Source organism: Pseudorasbora parva, chromosome 13 (assembly GCF_024679245.1).
Source record: "Pseudorasbora parva isolate DD20220531a chromosome 13, ASM2467924v1, whole genome shotgun sequence".
Taxonomy (NCBI): domain Eukaryota; kingdom Metazoa; phylum Chordata; class Actinopteri; order Cypriniformes; family Gobionidae; genus Pseudorasbora; species Pseudorasbora parva.
In genome coordinates, this window is record NC_090184.1 from 4,947,331 (window position 1) to 4,970,873 (window position 23,543).

Consider the following 23,543-nt stretch of genomic DNA (forward strand, 5'->3'; position numbering starts at 1 on the left):
AGTGTAATAAACAAGTGTGATATTGTAGATACGACACATTTTCTTGCATTGCATGATAGACAATTATATAGGATATCACAATGTTAATGTTATTAGTCTCTGAACATACAGTTTCCCTCAAATGCATGATGTGGATGAACAATTTTACAATTAGATGCATATTCTTTATAATAGGCTACTACTTGTTTTGTGAACACATTACATTTTAATGACAATTTAGGATTATGTGTGCATGTGTAGGTTGTCGCAAAACACACACACACACACACACACACACACACACACACACACACACACACACACACACACACACACACACACACACACACACACACACACACACACACACACACACACACACACACACACACACACACACACACACACACACACACACACACACACACACACACACACACACACACACACACCAATGGCGCCACCAGGGGGTGGCCAGTATACATTTTTGTAGCATCAGTTATGCATTTCATCCCTAATGCACAGCCAGGCAGGCAAGCCGCTCTAGACCTTCAATCACACACACAAATATTATATAATTAGTAACATTAAATATAACAAAATAAACCAAAGTATATCAGTAGGAGAATCCTTAAGTCTTTCTGATAGTTTTCTACAGGCCGGTTTACTACACCAGTAGAATAAAATTCTGAAATTGTGGTTTCTAGTTTTGGTGTGCCACCCCAAGATTTTAAGTGGCCCCATCTGGCCACCCCTATGAAAAATTTCTGGAGGCGCCACTGACACACACACACACACACACACACACACACACACACACACACACACACACACACACACACACACACACACACACACACACACACACTTTGTTTCACTATTTTAGTGAGGACATTACATAGACTTCCATTAATTTTATATCAGGTTAATGATACTTTCTATCCCCTAACCCAACCCCTATCCCTAAACCTACCCATCACAGAAACATGTGCAGATCAACAGATTTAAATAAAAACATGTTTTGGCCGATTTATAAGCCTTTTTAACTAGTGAGGACCAGTCCAACGTCTTCACTAGTGAGTCATTTTCATATTTTACTTTCATATTTAATTGAGGGTTTTATGTGTGTGAGAGTCCAAGAAATTATAATTTAATTCAGTTTCTTTAATTAGTTCACAAAGGTAAAGAAACATTAACTGATCATTTTTTTGGGGAATCTTAGATTCATGTTAAAGCTATAAGAAAGAAATGAGCGGAACAAAATAAAATGTAAAATAAATTACATGAAATAAAGACTTGTCCTATTCTGCCCCCTAGGGTAGAAAAACGGCTCAAACGCTGTAGTTTCGTTTGAAACATCATTTTTCTTTCTTTCTTTCTTTCTTTTTAATCTTTATTTGTATTATTTGCATTAGAATGAGAGATTTTGGATTTAATTTATTTTATGTATTATTCTTATTCTTATTATTATTATTATTTGATTTTTCCTCAGTCAGACAGTTTGTTTACAGTCTATCATAGGGCTGGCCCGTCTGGGGCTTCCAGAGTTTAGGCTTGTAATGAATGATCAGTTTGGCTAAAGCGGCCCACAGTCAGTCGCTGAGCTAATCATTTCCCTTGCGTCAAAATTCCATTCTCACCAGGCAAGTTTTTTATTAAAATGACCAACGCCACAATTGTGTCCGATAGGTCCGAACCTCAGGCCCAGTTTATGAAACGCGTCCTGTGATTGGCCAATCATCGACGACGACAACAGTATTCGCATTTTGATTGGACAGCTTATTCGTCATCTTGGTACAATGTAGCTAGGTTGGTTCTTCCTACTCTCTTTACGTAGGTATTAGTTTAATACATAGATAAGTTAGCGAGATATTAATTTATTAATATTTGTACAGTTAATACTTTAAAATAGTGCAAACAAAGCATGCGAAGGGTGACGCTTTTTGTCAACGGAACCTCCAAAAATGGCAAGGTGAGTGAACACACGCAGTACACGTTTAGCCTGTCCAACTCCAGTGAGTGTTGTGTGTGGACGTTGATGTCCTGTTCATGGCATGCAACTATTAACGTTATTTAGTAAAGGCACAGAAAACTATTTGAAAGCTCGCAACTCCAAGCATTTAAGTAATTATTTTACTCCTGACGATATCGGGAAGGCCACATAAGAGCTCGCTCTGCTGTTATTTTAACATTGTTTATTATTATACCTCGTAAATGAATGTCTGTATTTTATTGAGTCTACCAACAGCAACTAGTTACGTTAATACATGTATATTGTTTAAATCATTATATATATATATATATATTTCTGAAGTGCATTTTCATTAGTATTATAGTATTAAGTTTACTTATATTGAATGGATATTGTTTATTGAAATATTCAATAACAGTGAAAATTATTGATTACTTTATTCATTCCACATTATCCAGCCAGACAACTTGCAGTAATGATTATAATAATGATAGTAACACTTTACAATAAGGTCCCATTAGTCAGTTAATGCATTAACTAATATGAACTAACAATTAGCAATGCATTATATTTATTTATTAATCTTTGTTAGCATTAGTTATTAATAATACAACTGGTTATTTTAGTTAATATCAGTTCAGGTCCATTAAATAATATATACAGATGCAACTATTCATTTTAATAATGAGAATAATAAATGCTTTAAAAGTATGTTAGTTCATGTTAACTAACCCAAGAGTACATGCAGTTAATTATTATTACTCAGTACTTAAATGTAACCAAATAAAGTGTAACCTTAATAAGTAAATTATGCATAATTACATGCAACTAAAATTAAGAAAACCCTAATGCTAACCCTGTAGTAAGTACACGTAGTTAATTAATATTACTCAGTACTTAAAGGTGAACTATGTAGTATTTTTGCAGTAAAATATCCAAAAACCACTAGGCCAGTGTTATATATTTTGTTCAGTTGAGTACCTACAATATCTCAGAAGTTTCCAACTATTTGTAAATTGTGAGAAAATTGCTATTTTAACTAAGGACAGGGACGTTGCAGCATTGCATTTGAGAGAGTCGCCTGTCAATTGCGTCATATCTGCGCTACCCTCGGTTTCGGCTTTTATTTGGCAGGAGCGCTTTACTCTTAGCAGTGTGAACAAGTGAACGCACGGAGTAACGTCATAACATCGTTTTGAACACACTTAAATGTATCTAATATGATAAACAGAGCTCCATTACCTCAAAATCATAACCGGAAGAGCGGATCTGTGCAGGCGCCCGGCAAATGAGTCCCGTCCCGTCATAATAAAAGTCCCGGTATTTGCGAGGCGGGTATTTGTTTAACAATCGCTCCAGCAGCTGTGCTCAGGTCCATAACACTCGGTCCTGCTCTGCTTTAGACTACAGTAACGTTAATAACCGCATGCATGAACGTGATGTCTGCCCGAGTCCTATTTTCCACCGGCTGTGATGAGAAGACCACATCTCCCAAGATGCTACGCTCACACTTTGCGTCATCAAACTACGATTTGTAGTTTGATGAATAGGCGCCCTCTAGTGGACAGAAAGCTCCATAGTGCACCTTTAAATGAACACTTTAAAATAAAGTGCATCTAAACATTGTAATAAACATTCTAACGCTGTAATCCAAGCGTTGCCATATTAATGCCTTCCTCATGTCTTTGTTTCTTTCACAGGTTGTAGCCGTTTATGGGACTCTGTCTGATCTTTTGACAGTCGCCAGCAATAAATTGGGAATCAGGGCTTGTAACCTCTATAATGGGAAAGGTGGTCTTATAGATGACATTGCGCTCATCAGGTACGGTTGCACTGACATTCTTCAACTGTCATTCATTCATTTGGGAAAGACGGAAAGTGGTGGGAATATCATGGAACAAAAACACATTGCTATTCTCTGTTATTTAGACCTTTCTTTGAGCTGAATAAACAAGTACAAGTACATGTCAACTTATTCTACTAACCGTAGCCTCTTATTCTATTAAATTTCAATTCTAATACTGAAGTGATTTTACTACGGCTTTACTAAAGGGGTGGTTCTGTGTTTTTTTTCTAGGCTTAGTTGTTTATGGGGCGCAGTATAACATGTCTTAATCAGTGCTGTGTTAAGCCTTTGCAGGGCTCCCCCCCCCCACACACACATTATACTCCTGACATAAAATGAAACCAACACAAAGTAATATCCTATAGTATTTGTGTATTTTTTAAACATGTCATGTAGGCCTACATATATTAAACAGTATTATCGAATAACGAGATTACAAAACAGAAACAACCTAACCTGCAGGCCATAAAGAACTTTTGAAAAAGAAACGAGAGCTCTCCATGTCTCCCTGTCTCCCTAAATCTTTTTCCTTGCTTTACTTTACCCGAGGCAAAAAGTCATGTGTTGACTTTGAAACAGATTAAACTTTAATTTATATGCATCTGTGGTGAAAGAACCAGGATTTTTACTTCAGTGCATGTTTATTTTAATGCGAACAACGTTCTGTCACTTTAATTCAGCGCGTTCAGCACAAAATAGGCTCGGTGCAGAAACGATCAACACGCTGCTGCAGACGCATCACTGCCGGACCGCATCCGTGTGCAGTGTGAAAGCTGTAACCCATTAACATTGGGACAGAAAAAAAAAAATATATATACGCACTGCAAACGGACTATGAGTGAAGAGTCATCCTGCCAGGGTGAAGATTTTTAGAAACTCCGGTTGCAGTGTTGCCATGTGCACAGTGAGACATTTTGGCTTGTTCCGCCAAAAATGGAACCAGCAATAAAAACAATTCCAGGCTTCTGATTGGCCAACATGGCTTTATGGTTAGGATTATATCGACACCTTTTGCTTTGGCATGCTCTTGACAGCGCTTCATAGCGTGTTTTTGTCTAGGGCAGCTTATTTTATTCAACATTATTTTATCAAAATAAAGTGTAACTGATTACTCCAGAGCCTTGTACTTGATTCTTGAGTGAGAGAGGCAAATGAGAGGCAATGTGTCGGATATACTGACTGATTATTAATATGCATCTATTCCACAGAGATGATGATGTGCTGTATGTGTCAGAAGGAGTCGCTTTCATCGGTGAGTCAACATCGTTTTGTTTTCCCTGTAGTTCAGCTAGTAGAATATGCCAAGGTCATGAGTTGAATTCTCAGGAGGGAACACAAACAAATAGATTGAATTAGCTTTTCATAAAAGTGTAAAAAGTCACTTTTGCATAAAATGTATTGTTATCAGAGGTGGACAAAGTACACAACTCTATTACTTGAGTAAAAGTAAAAGTACTTCTTGTCAAATATTTCTCTGTTACAAGTGAAAGTTGTACAAATAGATTTTTACTCGAGTAAAAGTACAGAAGTATTTGTTTTCAAAAGTACTTAAGTATAAAAGTAAATGTCCTTTTTTATGCCAATGCATTATTTTATTATTGTTGTATAAATGCACACTGTCATCATGGTTTAAGTCATTCAGTGATGCTCCATCTGATGTACTACCATACGACTAACTTAAACGAATTTAAATACTTGTATGTAAGTTATAAGTTGTATATAAGTTACTAATCTTGATTTTTTTTTAAACTGAAACATACTTTCAAAGTATGGCTATGTAGGTGCACACACTTGTGCCTAAGAACCGTCTTCTTCCATTTTGCTATGAACAGATCAGTGTTCAAAAAAAGTTGGGGAAATGTATATGACCCTATAAGAGTGATTCCTGATAGACTGTCTGAAACAACAACACCAAAAAAAACTTTTAAAGAGGGAAAAAATCATCCTTCGACTTTCAGAGCTGCTGCAGAAAAGACTTTCGACCTTGATAGAAATGTAGTGGAGTAAAAAGTACGATATTTGTCTTTCCAATGTAGTGAAGTTAAAGTAAAAGTATCCTAAAAAAAATTATACTCCAGTAAAGTACAGATACTCAAAAAGTGTACTTAAGTACAGTACTCAAGTAAATGTACTTAGTTACTGTCCACCTCTGATTATTATTCAATGAAACTGAAGGTGTACATATAGGTCAGCGTGTAAAACCATGACTGTCTTTGTGTTTCAGATCCTCAGAGTGATGGGAAAACATCAGATGACATCTCAGGATCACACACTGATTGGCTGACGTTGAATATTGGTGGGCGGCTTTTCACAACCACTAGGTATAGTCAAATGTTTTTTTTTTCCTCTACATTATTTATCTAAGGTTCGTACAACCTTTTGAGAGTGAAATTCAAGCACTTTTCAAGGGCTTTCAAGTGCTTCACACTTTTTTTCAGCACTTCAAATCTCTAAATATTATTCCATTTAAATTATATTTTTATTGTGATGACTTGTAAAGCTAAAAGGTATAGGAGAGACCAAACAAGCTCTTATATTTTAAAAAGACATTAAATTACCACTATAACCAGGCAGCAGAGGAGCACTACTTTGACTTATTAGCCACTTCCTTTCCTAATATATGGAAAAAAGTATGAAGTCACAAAGTCTCATGAAAAACAAAACTCTTTTCTTCAAATTGTGACTGAATTACACAAAAAAGCTGCTGTTATAATCACTCAAGCTGTTGGTCAGTTCAGTGTGAGACTATAGAAGAACAACGGTACATTTATTAAGAGTAGAATATTAAAATTTACCCTATAAAAAGTAATGTGGTGTGACAGGCAGCGGGGCGAGGGACCGCGAGAGCGGGCCGGTGATTAATGTTCACGAGTGCCAGCTGCGTGGCACACCGGTCTCGTCTCGCGGCCATGTGGCGGGAGCATATAAGGAGGAGCAAGGGCTGCGGAAGACGCGAGACGAGACCGGTGTGCCACGCAGCTGGCACTCGTGAACATTAATCACCGGCCCGCTCTCGCGGTCCCTCGCCCCGCTGCCTGTCACACCACAAGTAAGTTTTTGCATATTACTGTTGCTAATAAAAGTTAATTTTATATGCATATCAATTCAAGCTCAGTGCTTCACTGTTAAATTTAAAAAGCCAACATAATATCATTAGTAATTGCACTTAATAACAAAATGCAAAACAATAGTAATTTTATTACTAAATTAACTTTATGATTAATTTTCCTCCAGCACCACCAAAATAGGTGCTGGCTCCACCATCTGTAGAACTTGGCGCTAGTGCAAATGTTAGTCTATAGCCCTGAGGGGTGTCCAAACGTGAAGTTTAGCTCCATCTTGCCTCAACTGGTTCAGGTGTGTTTAATTGAGGTTGGAGCTAAACTTTGCAAGGCAGTGGCTCTCCAGGACCTGGCTCGAAACTCGGTCCTGTGGTCTGTTGCGCATAGCTGGTTTCAGTTGTTACCCAGGTAAGTTTGAGATTAGTTTGAGCAAACTCTGGTTTTTCGGGCTCAAGAAGATGGATTGGTTTTTATCAGTGTTTATCAGCATGGTAACTGGAGCAGGTTTTATTCTGGGTTAGAGATCACAAACCCAAACTGGACCAATCAGCTACAAGTAAAGACACAATAAAGCCACACCCCCTGTATCTCTCGTTCCAAATTAAAGCAGTTCATAATGAAAAAACTTTAGAAGTAAAATTGTGGTGCTAATTCTTTAAATTCTCTAAAATCTTTTAGATAATTTTTTATTATATTTATATTATATGGATTATAATCACTTTGAATTAATATAATATGTTCATATAAATACTATATTGATTGACAAGTAGCCAAATAGTAAATATAATACATGCATTCATAATTCTTTTAAACAATGTGTATTCATTTGAGATCTTAGTGAACCTATAATTATTAGACATATTTCTTTGATTCACGTCATGCATTGATGTAGTGAGATATTCTTTAAGCTGCCTTCTCAAACAGTCGCTGCAGCAGCAGCTATTCCTGCTTTGTAAACACATTTAATTTCATGATAATTTTCAAAACGATCTCTCAATCTTCAGAAGAGAAGTGAATCAAACGGACGCTGTGATTGGCTGTTTGCCGCACGTGTCACACTTTCAGGTGCACGCGCTTCAGAGTTGATCCCAAACTCTGGATTAAACCTGAGTTGACAGAGAAAGTTTATACCAAGCTTTGAGAAAAGGTTGAACTTGATCGAAACCAGGTTGGATTTATCTGGATTTGTCAACTCTAAACCTACTCTGAAACTCAGAGTTTGTTCAGCTAGCTTCATGCAACAGGCCTCTGGAGAGCCACTGCCCTGTATAGCAGTGTTTCCCAAACCTCTCCTGGGGCCTGTACCATGGTGGTAGTTTAACAAACTCAGGTTTACAGGATTAGTTTTGAGTTGACAAAACCAAACCATTGTATTAAGGCTTTGTTGGTCCCATGATGCTGATCATCAGCTTTCTCTGTTAACCCAGGCTTTGATCCTGAGTTCAGGAGTTTAGCTGTGACATCAGCAGTGAACAGCCAATCACACGCTGTGGCTGTGGAACTGAGATTGACTTCAAGCGAGACAAGCAGTGAGATTAATTTCTCTCTTCTGCTGAATATTATATGATTGAAAAATATTAAGAATTAAAAAAAAAATACACAGCAAGAAGAAAAGAGCTGTCTATGAAAGAGGAGAACTTAAAGAAAAAATAGTATACGTCAATGCAAGTAAAAGTTATGAAGTTAGTTTAGTTGATTGTTTGATTTAGAAAATTGAACATTTAAGCTCAGTAAGCTTCTTTTTTTAATACTTTTATTTATTGATTTTAAAGCTTATTTATATGACTTTATGTAGGCTATTTATATTAATTTTAACAAAGTGCCTATTAATGATTGATTAACTAAAATGATAAATGTGTAATTGATTAAGGGTATAATAATTACATAAATTATATCTAAATCATTCAAAATTATTAGTTAATAATTTATAGTAGTTAAAAGCCAGACGCTTTAGTCTTTAAAAACCATTTGCTCTGTAGTCACCTTTAATTTGGAGTAGAAACAGGGGGAATGACTTTATTGCATCAGAGGTGTGTCACAGCTGATTGGTCCAGTTTCAGTTTGAGATCTCTTATCCAGATCATAACCTGGCCCAGAGCAGGTTAGCTGTCGAGCTAAGTTACTATGGCGATGAACACAGCTAAAAGCCAAACCACTTTAATGGGACCTAAAACCCAGGATTGGCAGAAACTAAGCTTAAACAAATCTGGCTAGCCAGCTAAACCAGCTTCATGGTACAGGCCCCTGGGGACCACCAGTGCACATTTTGCATGTCTCCCTCATCTAGCACACCTGATTGATCTTATTAGCTCATTGGTAGAGAATGCAAGACTTGAATTAGGTGTGTCTAATGAGGGAGACATACAAAATGTGCAGTGGTGAAGGGTCCCCAAGACAGGTTAGGGAACCACTGCTGTAGATTTTAGCTTTGCAGGACAGTGGTCCTTGAGGAGCGGATGAACACATTATGTATAAATAATACTAAAAACAACACTAGTCCACACTGGTCTGTCCTTTAGGTGTAATTGGTGAAGTCTGATCTCTGTTTGCTCTTGTTTAAGGAGTACTCTTGTGAATAAGGAGCCTGACAGCATGCTGGCACACATGTTCAGAGAGAAGGGTAAGTTTAGTTCCTGCACACTCACAGACTGATTTAAGCATTGTTTGTTTTGCCGAATAATCAAATTGTGGATCCGTTTGTAGCACAGTTATATCAGAGTTCTTGATCTGCAGATGTATGGGGTAATAAGCAGGATGAACGAGGGGCTTACCTCATTGATCGCAGCCCAGAGTACTTTGAGCCCATCCTGAATTACCTGAGGCATGGACAGATCATTGTCAATGAAGGAATAAACTTACTCGGTGAGTGAGACCTGAATGTTAACTAAAGCATTCTCAGATGATAGTTCTCATCTAGGTTATTAGCGATACATTAGATATACTGTACATTCTGGCTTGGAGAGTAGATTATTGAAATACGTTTTAATCTTAGTAAATCCCTGTATTTCAAAGCCAGTTTTTTTTATTAAGGAACAGCAATGGAAAATAAGACATCATAAATAATTATAATTAGTCATATCCTAAGTCAGTTTTATTCTTTAGTTAGTGAATGTTTTTATGTTTTATAGGAGTACTGGAAGAAGCTCGATTCTTTGGGATAGAGCGACTGGCAGAGCAGCTTGAAGTCGCCATTAAGGTATTAGAATGAACGTTTTCCTTTTTAATAAATATACACTACCAGGGCTTGACATTAATAGCTGCCAATTGGGGTGTAACGATTCGTTTTAACAACGATACGATATCGATACGATTCAAGAACGATATTGGCTCATTTAGAATGATACGATCCGAAACGATTCATTGACTTGAAATCGATTCAGTAACTTTTTAGCCAAAAATTTAAATCAGTGTGACTGAAATAAATACGTGCAGGTGAAGTTTCCTAGATTGCTGTTGTTTCTTTTAAGGGAATCAGGTATAATAATAATAATAATAATGATAATAATAATAATAATAATAATAATAATAATAATAATAATAATAATAATAATAATAATAATAATAGATTTTATTTATAATGCACTTAATTAATTATGGATATAAAACAAGTAATCAATTAATGGCAAATGTGTTCACATTTTATTTGAATAAAGTGCTACCAACAGTTTAGGTTGAATTAACAGGAAGTTATCCTTTTCTGCTCTCATTTTCAAAAAGTACTACTACTACTAATGCTACTTCTGCTTGTTTTTCAAAATAAAAATATTACAATATTAATATCAAAAATAAAGTGCAACCAACATCTCCTGAGGTTGAATTAACAGTAGGCTTACCTGCTACTTTTGCTGCTGTTTTTCAACATAAAAATAATACAAATATAATATTAGTATAAAAAATAAAGTGCAACCAACATCTCTTCAGGTTGAATGAGCAGTGGCTGAACCGAGACAGGGGTAGCTGCAGCCTGGAGTAATGGGCGTGGTAAGAGGTTGGGGCGTGTCAGGAGGTAGAGGCGTGGTGAGAGGTTCCTCTTTGGTCAAAGGAGCTTCCTCCTGGCTACTGCGTTGGCCAATCAGCAGTAACCATAGTTTTACTATAGTATGAATCAGTGGAGGATTTTTGTTTTTTGACTTAGAACACAAGCCTTTGATGACAAATTCAACTGACGTTTTAAAAAACTTAATTGTAAAAATGACTACTGAATAAATGTTTTTTGGATAAAATGTTGTTTGTTTTGTTTACTTGTTTAATGTCACTTAAAAGTAGTTTATTTAACCGGTTTCACTTCGTTTTATATTATATGGTGAGTGTTTGATCAAACACGTATGTATGTATGCCTTTATACAGCAAAAACATTTCCATTATTATAAAAATAACATTATTTTTAGTTTGTATGTACTTTAAATTAAAGTACACAATTAGTATGACTAATAGTGTCAGGAGACATTTTTATCTTTAAAATAATAATTTGTTTTTTAATTATTTTTTTATTTTATTATTTAGTTCAAGTACAGACATTTCAAGTATAATACAAAAACGATTAATACAAAGCATTGTAAATAAAGCTCAAAATGTGTAAATCAGAGAATAACAATAACAAGTATAAAATGAACAATACACATAAATACAACAATCTAAGTTTATGAATCAAGGTAGAAAACGTTTTGTTTTGTGATCTCATGTTTAAAAAGGTTTCAAAGTATACTGTGAGATCAGTCTTATAAAAGGTAATATAGGAAGGGTTCTTTTATTTGTGCCATGCATATAAAACTTCTGCAAAATAATTTAATTACATATTTTTGTTTTTCAGAAAAATATGGGTTTTGGAAACAGCGCGAAGGTTCTAAATTCTAATTCTAGGAATTTTAGGAATATCTATTTTAAAGTCAGTCCAAAATGAAATAGAAAAAGAGCAATACAAAAATAAATGTTTAATATATTCAAGTGATGTGTTAAAAAATTAGTTTTTTAATGATTGATCCTAAAAGAGTCGCGGTGGCGATGATGTCACGTAACCCGCACCATACAGAAGGTTTCGAAGATAACATACTTTTGAATGTATTCTTAATATCATTATTGCTTTTTTACAGTGAAAGAAATGTATTTTATCTTGTATAATTATTTGTGTAATTATAGTGATTCAGTTTATGGCTCGCTTTTATGCGGATCAGGAAGCTTTTCGCGTCCTGGTCATAGACATAGACAGGTCATAGACTGTAAAAAGACCTCACGGCACGCCCCATTCCTTTCCGACCTCATGGCATGCCCATTGCTCCAGTCTGCAGTTACCTCTACTTGGCTGAACCTGCTGCTACTACAAACAGCGAGAGACTCCTTTTAGAACATCTCCGTCTTTACTAAAGTGTTTCCACAAACTGGACCGCAATGGTGGCTTGACAATTTCTCGCTCGTTGGCTTCTGCTCTATCATCCGCTGTCATGACAAATCCTTTGCACTCGCGACTGCTGGTTCGTGCGGCTGATGTCACATATAGGCAGACTGAGTAACGTTTAACGCCTTTATCATTAAAAGTGCTAAGAAAAAACATCCATATAAAGTCTGACGTGCTTAAATCAAATGCGTTATTTCCTATTATCGATACAATTGATTGATTACCTTTTAAATCGATATATGTCATCCGGAAGGCCAACTTGCCGAGCACAGATCGATCATCGATGTAGTTGGATCATAGGAATATAAATCGATACATCAATGTAGTAGATGAATCGTTACACCCCTACTGCCAATCACTGTAATGCAATCACTCCTACTAGCCACTTTGGAGGGTTGAATTTTATATATAATATATACATTTTTCAACTGCAGTCTTTTAAAAAGGCATCTGAAATAATAAACTAAGTGCAGTGTAGTGTTGTCAAAAATATTGATTATTCTAAACTGAAATATCTGAAACACTTTAATACAAATTTCCCTTAGAATAGAGACGATACCAGCGTCTTTTTTTATTTCTGTCTCATCTCTCAGACAGTGAGTAACACACACATCCTCTTCATCTCACTCACTCGCATGCGTTACAGTTTAATGGATCCGTGCGTCAGGTCTTAAAGTGTCAGCAGAATTATGAGAAAATAATAAAAATATCTATATGGCAGTTTTCCCCATAATGCTGAGTGGCTAATACCATTGGAAAACCAGTAGCCAGGAGTGGTGAGGAAAAAAGTTAATGTCAAGCCCTGGTAACAACCTTTCAAACGTTTTCCTCTTCTTCTGCTCACCAAGGCTGCATAAAAACAGTATAAGAACGGTAATATTGAGAAATATTATTGCAATTTAAAATAACTGTTTTCTATTGTAATATATTGGAACATGTATGTAACGGAGTTCTTAGCTGGGAAGGAAGGAGGTGGGAACTGGCGAACGTTCAACAAACTTTTTAATGTAAAAATAAATAAACAAAATGAAAGTAAAACCGCGGGTAGCCCCTCACGGACGACTGCCCACACACACACATAACACAACGCGGGCAGCCCCTCACGGACGACTGCCCACACACACATAACAAAACATAAACAAAACTCAACATAAAATCCAGGCCTGGTCCTCTCTCGTCTTCCGCTGCCTTTGCTCCTCCTTTTATGCTCCCGTCACTTGGCCACGAGACAAGACCGGTGTGTCTCGCAGCTCGTACTCATTACCACTCGTCACCGGTGTCATGACAAATCCTGTCCCCCTGTGAAATCGTGTCTGCAAGGACCCCCAGAGCGATTCTATTGGCTGAAAGAAATTTTAATAGGTAATCTGTTCAGAGCCTGATTACAATACACAATCGCGTTTTGATTTTTGCTGTTTAAATTGTGTTAAAATAGTCTTTAATGTCTTACAAATAATATGTTTCATATACTAGTACTATATAACTGAAGCTATAAGTGCTTATATAAGTATATAAGATATATACAATATCCCGTATATAATCTATTTATTTTGTGCACCTGTTCTGTATATTGCTGTTTTTTTTATTTTATTTTTTTATTTTTATTTACATTATAGGTACATTTCTATGTCATGATTTTGTATTGGTACTTAGTTTATCAGTCAAAATAATTCAGAACATGTTTTTGCTATCAATCAATTACATATTTCAAATAAATGTTTTGCGTGTGTATGTGTGTACTTAGTTTGCCAATGAATTAAAAGTTTATTTTTAAACAATTGCTTGTCCAGAACCATGTATAACAACTTTTAATCAGGCATTTAAAACCGCTACCAGCGAACACGATTTCACAGGGGGACAGGATTTGTCATGACACCGGCCCGCTCTCGCAGTCCCTCGCCCCGCTGCTTGCCACAATGTAATTTATTCCTTCCAATCAAAGCTGAATTTCTGCATCATTATGCCAGTCTTTGGTGTCACATGATCCTTTAGAAATCATTTTAATATGCCAGTTTGGTGCTTGTCCCTTATTATTATCAATGTTGAAAGCAGTTGCTGCTTAATATTTGTATGTATTGAATGCATCCTTGAATAAAAGTCTTTAAAAATAAATAAAACCAATCTTACTCACCCTTAGCTTTTGAGAGGTTGTGTATATGCATATATTTATGATTTTTTTCCATGACATGCAGATTTCTCATCCACCTGAAGACCACTCTCCACTCTCCCGGAAAGAATTTGTTCGTTTTCTGCTGGCTACACCAACCAAATCAGAGCTACGCTGTCAGGTAGAAGACTGTAGTTTTGTAATTGTTCAGTCAGGTGTTTTAGTCAGTCTGATTGTTGCATATTGAGGTGTTTTTTTCCCCCTCTCAGGGTCTTAATTTCAGTGGAGCGGACCTTTCTCGGCTGGACTTGCGCTATATTAATTTTAAGATGGCGAATCTGAGTCGATGCAATCTCACCTATGCAAACCTGTGCTGCTCAAACCTGGAGAGAGCGGACCTTTCCGGAGCCAACCTGGATGTGAGCTGATAATAATAATAATAATCATAATAACTGTAATTTATATAGAGCCTTTTACAAAACCCAAGGACGCTTAACAAACAGAGAAACCAGAGCTGCTATGGTTCATAGGCCTCAGTGAAGAGATGTGTTTTAAGCTGGTTTTTAAAGGTTGCTAGAGATGATGCAGAGCGGATGGAATGAGGAAGCTTATTCCTGAGTGAAGGTGCACCAACACAGAAAGCTCCACATCAAACGTCCGTAGCCTGGACTTTGGGACAGCGAGCAGGTCCTTGTCTGAGGACCGCAGGGACTGGGCTTGGTTGTAAGAATGGAGTAGATTGGTCAGATACTGTGGTGCAAGTCCATTTAGAGATTTGTACATCAGGAGGAGAAATTTATATTTAATCCTTGACATAACTTAGCCTGACAAGCCAGACCCACATCAAGATGTTTGGTCTGGAAACTCTCCATTGACAGCTCAATCCGAGGGGCGGGATAAACGGTTGTCTTTCAAACTCCCTCTGCACGCGATAGGATAGCGCTACACCAACCAGAGCAACATAAAGGTGAAGCAGAGCTCGCTGACTGATTAAACATTCACCGTATCCGGTCGGCTAAACTCCGAACACATCTTCCCTTCTTAAGAATGACTTCAGTGCCGCTCTTTGTTCTTTTCTCAGAGAAAAGCTTAAAGGGGGGGTGAAATGCTGTTTCATGCATACTGATCTTTTTACACTGTTAAAGACTTGGAATCCCATACTAAACATGGACAAAGTTTCAAAAGTTAAGGTGGACGTTTGATGGGAGTATTTCTTTGTCAAAAATACTACTTCCGGTTAGTCATAAGTTTCGGCAAGTTTTTTGCGATCATGCGTCCCCTTTGACGTTAATGGGGGCGGAATTTCCTTGTATGGGCCTTACGGACAATTCTACCGGAAGCGTGTGAGAGAGAGAGAGAGAGAGGGAGAGAGAGAGAGGGAGAGAGCGAAAGCAACAGGCTATGCCCATCAAAGCGCTCGTAGGCTGCGCTGCACAGGTAATGTGCACAATTAACAATGACATCAAAAAGTGCGTTTTTGGTTGCCAGACCAAGACAGTCCTGCACAGATTCCCCCAAAACCCCGCGGTAAGGCAACAGTGGATGTAGTTTGCTTTTCCGGATCAGCAACTGAGTTGCGCGAATGTTTATATCTGTTCGCTGCATTTCGGTGCCGACTGTTTCATAAACAAGGCCCAGTTCGACGCCGGATTTTCCAATCGCCTAATGCTGAAGGATGGAGCAGTCCCAACGTTAGAACCGCGGGCGGTGAGTTAGACTGCTTCAAATGTCTGTGTCTATGCTCATCAAGTAGCCCAAACATGATCACGTATAGTTACTATATATATTACTATATATAGAAATTGATCAATGGAGCATGCGATGTGTAGTGCGTGTACATTTGTTTAGCTGGCCACTATATGTGTAACTTTATGTTTGTGTATTGTAAAAGCACTCAACAATACACAAAGAGGGGGGAAATATGTTGAACTAAATAAGCACGCTTCTTCATTCAAATGTGCTACTATTCCATGTCTTTCTATGTAAACACTAACTTAACCTGTCTACACAAACCACGCGTAAACACACAAACACACGTGCACAACTGCACTTCCCACATGTACACCTTCAAAGACAAAAATACGACGATATAATTCAAGTATAAATATGTAAATAACACAAGCCGCTAAGCATATTATATAGTTAGTGTATATCGTACCACATAGAGACGTCCTGCTCTAGTCGTTTTTGCTGCTGCTCCTGTTCAACTGCAGCCTCTGGGTCTGATTCCGGATCATAGATGTATGGCTGTATCTGATTAAAAGCCATATTTTTATTTTGAATAAAGTTTTTTCCCGCTGTTAGGGATGACAGCTTTACGACGCACTCGACTCAACTCAACACAATAGCAGCGCGCTGCTGCACACGTCATTATTTAGCTCCACTCACACGACACGCCCCCACCCGCTCAGCTTTTTTCGGAAAGACTCGGAACAGCGCATCTTTCTTATATAATTATAAAAAAAATAAAGACTTTTCGGAGATATGCAGGATGCAATGCTACTCTATAGGTACTCAAGATTGACATGACACTGACTGAAACTGAGTGTTTCACCCCCCCTTTAACTCAAGTCTTCCAGAGTCGCGGTCAGAGCTGATTCGAAAGACCGCCGTTCGCCAGTTTCTGTGTTTACTAGAAGCACGCAAACGCAACTCGGCCGTCGTCATTATGGCCCCGCCCGCCGACTCTATACACAATGTGATTGGGCTGTCCAGATTCTGAGGAATACAGCTCAGATGGGTATTGAGAGTGCCTAGATGACACTTGCGGGCAAATTAAATTTGCTGCTGCTAGGGTGCGTCTAGATTTCTAGGCTAGATATAACTGGCAGCCAATGAAGTTTTTGGAGGATTGGAGTAATATGAGATCCAAGTTTTGTGTGAGTAAGCATCCTAGCCGGAGAGTTCTGTACATACTGTAGTCTGTCAGTAGCTTTGTTAGGCAGACCAAAAGTCGGGACGTGATGAAGGAGTGGATTAGGGTCTCGGCTACAGAGTCAGAGAGGCAGTGCCGGAGTCTAGAGATGTTCTTGAGATGGTAAAATGCCGTTTAAGTAATGTGTTTAATGTGTTGCTGGAAGGATAGAGTGGAATCCATGATGACGCCTAGGTTGCGTACTTGAGGAGATGGTGATATTGAACAGCCATCCACATCAAGTCTGAAGTCATCTACTTTCTTAAGAAGGGACTGTGGAGCAAACACTAAGGCCCCATTTACACTGCATGGTTCAAGTGACCCAATTCCGATTTTTTTTCCTCTCATGTGGCTTGGATCAGATATGACATGTGAACGTGTGAGCAGTAAAAAAACGGATGAATTCCAATATCCTCAGATCGGATTCAGGCCTCACTCATGTGGTAATAAATCCGATGTGATTCGGATGCATGCATTAGCGTCTGCCATGTAAGCGGACAGATTGGATATTCCCCAGTAAATGCGAGTCATACGTCATTGAAAAAAGGACGGAGGCGAATGACGTCAACTCAGGTAAACACAAACTGCGATCCAGTGTTGCCAAGTCTGCGGTTTTCATGCGGCATTGGGCTACTTTAACACAGTTTTGAGTTGCAATTGGACGGGTTTTGTGAAAACCTGGCAACCCTGTCAAGGGCTCTCCTCTTTTTCTCCACCTTAAGAGAGAAATGTTTTGCCGACTTTAAAGATGTGTGGAACAGTGCAGACAGCAAAACATTTCATTTTCAAATCATTTTGTCTGTGTGCATTGCATATCGCGCTGTTTTACTTCCTTTCACCGGTTAAGAACGTCTAGGGCTGTTTTGCCAGTGTACAGTGTAAATGCAAATATCGGATACGGGTCGCTTTTGAAAAGATGATGTAAGCGGGTCGTCAAAAAAATATCGGATATAGTCACCAAATTGGAATTGTGCATCAAGACCTGCAGTGTAAATGCAGCCTAAGAGTTCTGTTTTGTCTTTATTGAGTTTAAGAAGGTTACTGTCCAGCCAGAGCTTTATGTCCCTCAGGCAGTTGATGAGTGGCAGTGTTGGAAGAGGAGTGGAAGGCTTAGTACTGATGTAGAGCTAGGTATCGTCAGCATAGCAATGGAAATGTAAACCATGTTTACGGAAGATCACCCCAAGAGGCAACAAATAGATATTAAACAATAGAGGGCCAAGTACAAAGTGATCATCCCTTGCTTTTGTTTGGTTTTAATCCTCTTGACTGATAATATAAAGTCTTGATTATCAATTTCTAAAAAAATCATGTGCTCCAGGGTGCTAATCTTCAGGGCGTGAAGATGCTGTGCTCCAACGCAGAGGGAGCGTCCCTTAAAGGATGTAACTTTGAGGATCCCTCTGGGCTCAAGGCAAATCTAGAGGGTAAAACTCCTGCTCACAGAATTAATCATAGATCATCATTGCTAATGAATATTATACCACATCAATGTTGCTTTGTCATTTACTCTCTGTGCGCTAAAGGGGCTAATCTGAAAGGAGTTGACATGGAGGGCAGTCAGATGACTGGTATTAATCTGCGTGTGGCTACGCTGAAGAATGCTAAACTGAAGAACTGTAACCTGCGAGGTGCTACATTAGCCGGCACAGATCTTGAGGTGAGACTACAGTATCTACGTTTGCATGGACAACTTTTTTGAATGATTTCATTCCGACTGATGAATCCGAACATAGTGTTTACATGAACGTTAAATAACGGGATCGGGTTAATGTGTGTGTTTATATGTCACAATCTACAAATCTGAGTTGATCGTTTGACATACACACACACTGCACTAATAATATACAGTTTCTCGCTGTTGTCACATACTAACATTCTCCTTTTTTATTATTTTAAAAAGCAGACTTGGGGTCAGATTTACTAAACAGGTCAAATTAGCGTGAGAGCACAATCCTATAAAACCTATATGCCTTGTTTTGAGGCGTGGGAATGGATTTTTTCTGCTTGACAAAAATAAAAAGCATGGCATGACAGTTCATGTGCTTGTCGTCTCCTAATTAGGACCCGAAATCAAAGAAAAGAAGCAATTTAGGAGAATAGTATTCGCAAACAGTAGGAAAATTTTTGTACTCATTACTGGCATGTCATAAAATTATATTCCGATGTAACCCCTTAAAGGGCTACTTCAGCGCTGGGAAGATGAATCTTTATTTTAACTTGGTCATCAATGTAGTAGAAATGTGAAATTATTTTTGAATTTGGTGCTGTCTTGACTGAAAAAAGACAGAAAATTAAATTTTGTCTCATGGGGATAAAAGACAACAATTCCCAGAATGCTTCGCTACCGCTACTAGATTACTAGATCGCTTTCCCACCGCGCTTATCTTCATAAAATCAGTTCAGTTAGAGAACAGACACTACAATTAAAAACTGAACGTGTCTGTTCAATATAATGTGATTTAGCTGCTGAGGAAGTGTCACGGCACAACCGCTGCAGGAGTCAGATTACATTCACCGTGATTAATGAGCTCTCGTGCTAAGGTAAACGCATCCGTGCTCGCAGCAGTCGTTCACAGCGGTGTTCAGTCTGGAGCGTTTTTAGTTCATGCCTTTGGACGCTTAACTTTCATAGGAATTAATTTGAGAAGTTGAAACACTTACATTGCTCCGCACCGCACCATTTACATAAATGCCTGCAGCTGCCCGAGCTGAGTGCTGTGAGTGCGATCCCACTCCCCATGGACAGGTTGAAAACATGCAGAAATAGCTCCCTCTACTGGCTGTAGTCTTTAGCCTTTGGCCAACAATTCCTTTTTTCCCCCAGATTTTTTTCCAGAAATAAAATGCATAAATCTCTAATCTTAGGGAGATATGAGGGGGTCCATTAAAAATGATTAATCATCATTTTTAAATCAGAAATAATTTGAAAGTTTAACAACTCAAAATTCATCCTGTGAAAACCGCTTGTAAATTGGACGGTGCATAACCATGGAAACGGTACTTTAAAGGGTTAATTCACCCAAAAATTAAAATTCTGTCATTAATGACTTACCCTAATGTCGTTGGACACCCGTCAGACCTCCGTTCATCTTCTCACATGGATGAAGATATTAGTGTTGAAATCTGATGGCTCAGAAAGGCCTTCATTGACACCAATGTCATTTCCTCTCTCAAGACCCATAAAGGCACTAAAGACGTCGTTACAAAGCCCATCTCACTACAGCGGCTCTACAATTGTTTTATGAAGCGACGAGAATAGTTTTTGTGCACCCTTTTTTTTAGTACAGTACATTTGATTTGATCACAGTAAATTTAAACTTCTATAACTTGTTCATACTTATTTTTTTGGGGGATTTTTAATCAGCTGATGGTCTTTAAAACAAGCATTTGCACGTCTATTCTTAGAAAGGGGGGATATTATGACTGTTAAAGGGGTCAAAGCTTGTGACAAACAAATATGCACATCAACCCTATCACTTTATTTAGTGTTCATGTAAACACAACTAGTGTTGATTGAAGGTGTAATTTTGGGGCGTCTAGTAGCTAAACTGGGGTGCTTTTCCTATTCAATGTTAAACTCACTGCTTATCATAGTATGTTGCATCGTTGAAGAAGTCAACTTGCTAGTCATGACTGTTTCCTGCAACTATATTGTCGCAAATCTGTGTTTCAACCATGCGGGTTACGCAGGTGTTTGAGAAATAACTGCTTTGAGATCAAATTCAAGCTAGATTTTTGATATAAATTATGGACATGGCATCTGAGGACTAGTTCTTCTTTTTCTCAGTTATTTTGCTTTAGTTCCAGATTCAATCATAGGCTCATTTTTACGTACTACTGCACGTCCGCACATGCGCACTCTTGAAAAATGTAAAAGACATAAATTACATATGTTTTCGAAATAAAAGATATAGATTGTACTAAATGTCAGCTTGCTTATTTTGCTTACGGTAAGTATTTATTAAGTCCACGTCATGCAAACAAGAAAAAAGAGAGCTGTCGTTGCAACCACACAAGTTTGCGACGCTGTTTGCGAACATTTGGTAGAACTTTTGGTTGAACTATGCTGATAACGACGGAACTTGCAACCATGCTTTTGGGAAATGCACCCCTTGTCTAGCGTCTAGCTAAAATAATGACACCATTATAGCACTAGAAAAAAACTGAAAAAACTATTTTCTCTAATGTGTGTGTGTGTGTGTGTGTGTGTGTGTGTGTGTGTGTGTGTGTGTGTGTGTGTGTGTGTGTGTGTGTGTGTGTGTGTGTGTGTGTGTGTGTGTGTGTGTGTGTGTGTGTGTGTGTGTGTGTGTGTGTGCAGAACTGCGATCTCTCAGGCTGTGATCTACAGGAAGCGAATCTGCGTGGTTCAAATGTGAAAGGAGCCATCTTTGAGGAGATGCTGACTCCACTGCACATGTCCCAAAGTGTGAGATAACCAATTAGATCAGTCCGTGCCCGGCAACTTCACCAGCCAGCTATTCATAGCACTCCCTTACCCCAACCCCCTTCTCGGTTCCCGCTCCCGTGGAACCGTATGCAATACTAGCACTTGGCTCGCCCACCCCTACTCTTTGAGCTTTACTCTCATGCACTAGTGCACATCCAGGGTCTGTAGTCACGGCCAACATAGAGAAAGCCTAATGTAGAGATTCCAAATATTTAAAAAGGTCGTTCATCAAACCAAACTCTTTTTGGTTTTGTTTTTATTTATGCTTTGTGTTGAACTATTGTTCGAGTTTACCGAATGTATAAGTTTCATGATGTGTTTCGTCTCATCATCGACATTTCAATCAATCAGTACAACCAAATATATCTCTGTCAGTGAATTGTAGGCGAATTATAGGAGGCTTATTGTTTCACAGCTTACCGCAGGCAAAACTAGCTCATAATAGTAGCCTGTTGTATATTAAATATGGAATAATATACCCGAAAACATCTCATATAACTGACAGTTCTGGTGTCAAATATGCAACATAAACATCCAGCTCTAACTGTACATATTCTGTTTTCACATTTACATATTTGCATACATACTTATTTTGCCATTTGTTGATCTACCTCCCATACAACTCATAGTCACTTTTAGTTTTTGAATCCATGCAAAGACTTCAACCAAATGCAAACCACATTTTGCTGCGTTCTTGCAAAACCTATTTAATTTTTGATAACTGTGTAATAACACTTAGCCATTGGTTAATATGCACAATAATTAACCAATGGTGCCAATATGCTGGTTTTTCATATCACCTTATAATGTGTGTAAATGTTATGCTTTTCGCTTTTTCAGAGTTCTTATTGTCCCCATTTTTTTTATTTATTTGATTTTAAATGAAGTGAAATGTTGAAGTGACCAACCCACACCAAAAATATTCATGTGATGTGTGTCAGGTCGTTATCAAATCCCGTGCTTCCTTATGTAATGTTTACCATGATACACACTTTACGATGATGTTTCATTAGTTAACTGCTTTAGTTAACATTAACTAGGAATGAACTGCCCTTCTACAGCATTTATGAATCTTAGTTAATGTTAATTTTGACATTTACTATTATCAAACATTATCCATTATTAAAATCAATGTGTTAACATTAGTTAATGCGCTTTGAACTAACATGATAGTATTTTAATTAACTAACATTTACAAAGATTAATAATACTGTAACAAATATATTGCTCATCGTTAGTTCATAATAACGACATTAACCAATGTTAACAAATTAAACATTATTGTAAAGTGTTCCCTATATAACATTTGTTCATCAATACTGTCCCACTTTTTGTTAACATTTGAGCATTTTGATCACATGAAGCGCTAAATTAGAACTTGTGCATTCACGTCCAACCATCGTGTAATAAGACGCATTTATAAAATGCAGATTTGGTCTTAGTGCTGCTCAACTATTCTTGGATAATTTGCTGCATGGTTAAAAAATGAAAACATAACCATCTCGGTCAGAGATTTCTGATATTTCAGAGTTTTCTGTTATAAAACATGCTGTTGTTTTTCATTTTCAAATGTTATTGTTGGTACTCTGTCAATCCTGTTAAAATGAAGGCAATCAAAATAGACTTTTGCACTTTAAGTGTGATTCTCTATGTATATCAGACCCTTGTGGTAAGGGTGCAAGCTATTTATTTATGTATCAGGCTGTATTTATGTAAGCGGTGGAGGGGAGGATCTACCGGTTCTCTCTTTAACGAACTCTGTTGCACTCTATTACGGAAGTGTGTTTCCATAAATAGACTGTTATAATCAAAGTCATGGTG

At 37.8% G+C, this 23,543-nt stretch overlaps 1 protein-coding gene across 1 annotated transcript; it reads left to right on the top strand.

Moving 5' to 3' along the window:
* Nucleotides 1-1,757: 1,757 nt before the first annotated feature.
* kctd9a (potassium channel tetramerization domain containing 9a) lies at nucleotides 1,758-23,297 on the top strand. Its single transcript, XM_067413008.1, has 12 exons — nucleotides 1,758-1,951; nucleotides 3,652-3,773; nucleotides 5,006-5,049; nucleotides 6,022-6,118; nucleotides 9,421-9,479; nucleotides 9,593-9,721; nucleotides 9,988-10,055; nucleotides 14,444-14,539; nucleotides 14,628-14,777; nucleotides 18,594-18,699; nucleotides 18,799-18,932; nucleotides 21,594-23,297. The coding sequence occupies exons 1-12, from the start codon at nucleotides 1,904-1,906 to the stop codon at nucleotides 21,708-21,710; spliced, it is 1,170 nt and encodes a 389-aa protein (XP_067269109.1). The 5' UTR covers nucleotides 1,758-1,903; the 3' UTR covers nucleotides 21,711-23,297.
* The last annotated feature ends 246 nt before the right edge of the window (nucleotides 23,298-23,543 follow it).

Coding starts and splice junctions, on each gene's coding strand:
- kctd9a (XM_067413008.1), top strand. CDS start 1,904: ATGCGAAGGGTGACGCTTTTTGTCAACGGAACCTCCAAAAATGGCAAG. Junction 3,774..5,005: donor GATGACATTGCGCTCATCAG/GTACGGTTGCAC, acceptor TCTATTCCACAG/AGATGATGATGTGCTGTATG. Junction 10,056..14,443: donor AGCTTGAAGTCGCCATTAAG/GTATTAGAATGA, acceptor CATGACATGCAG/ATTTCTCATCCACCTGAAGA.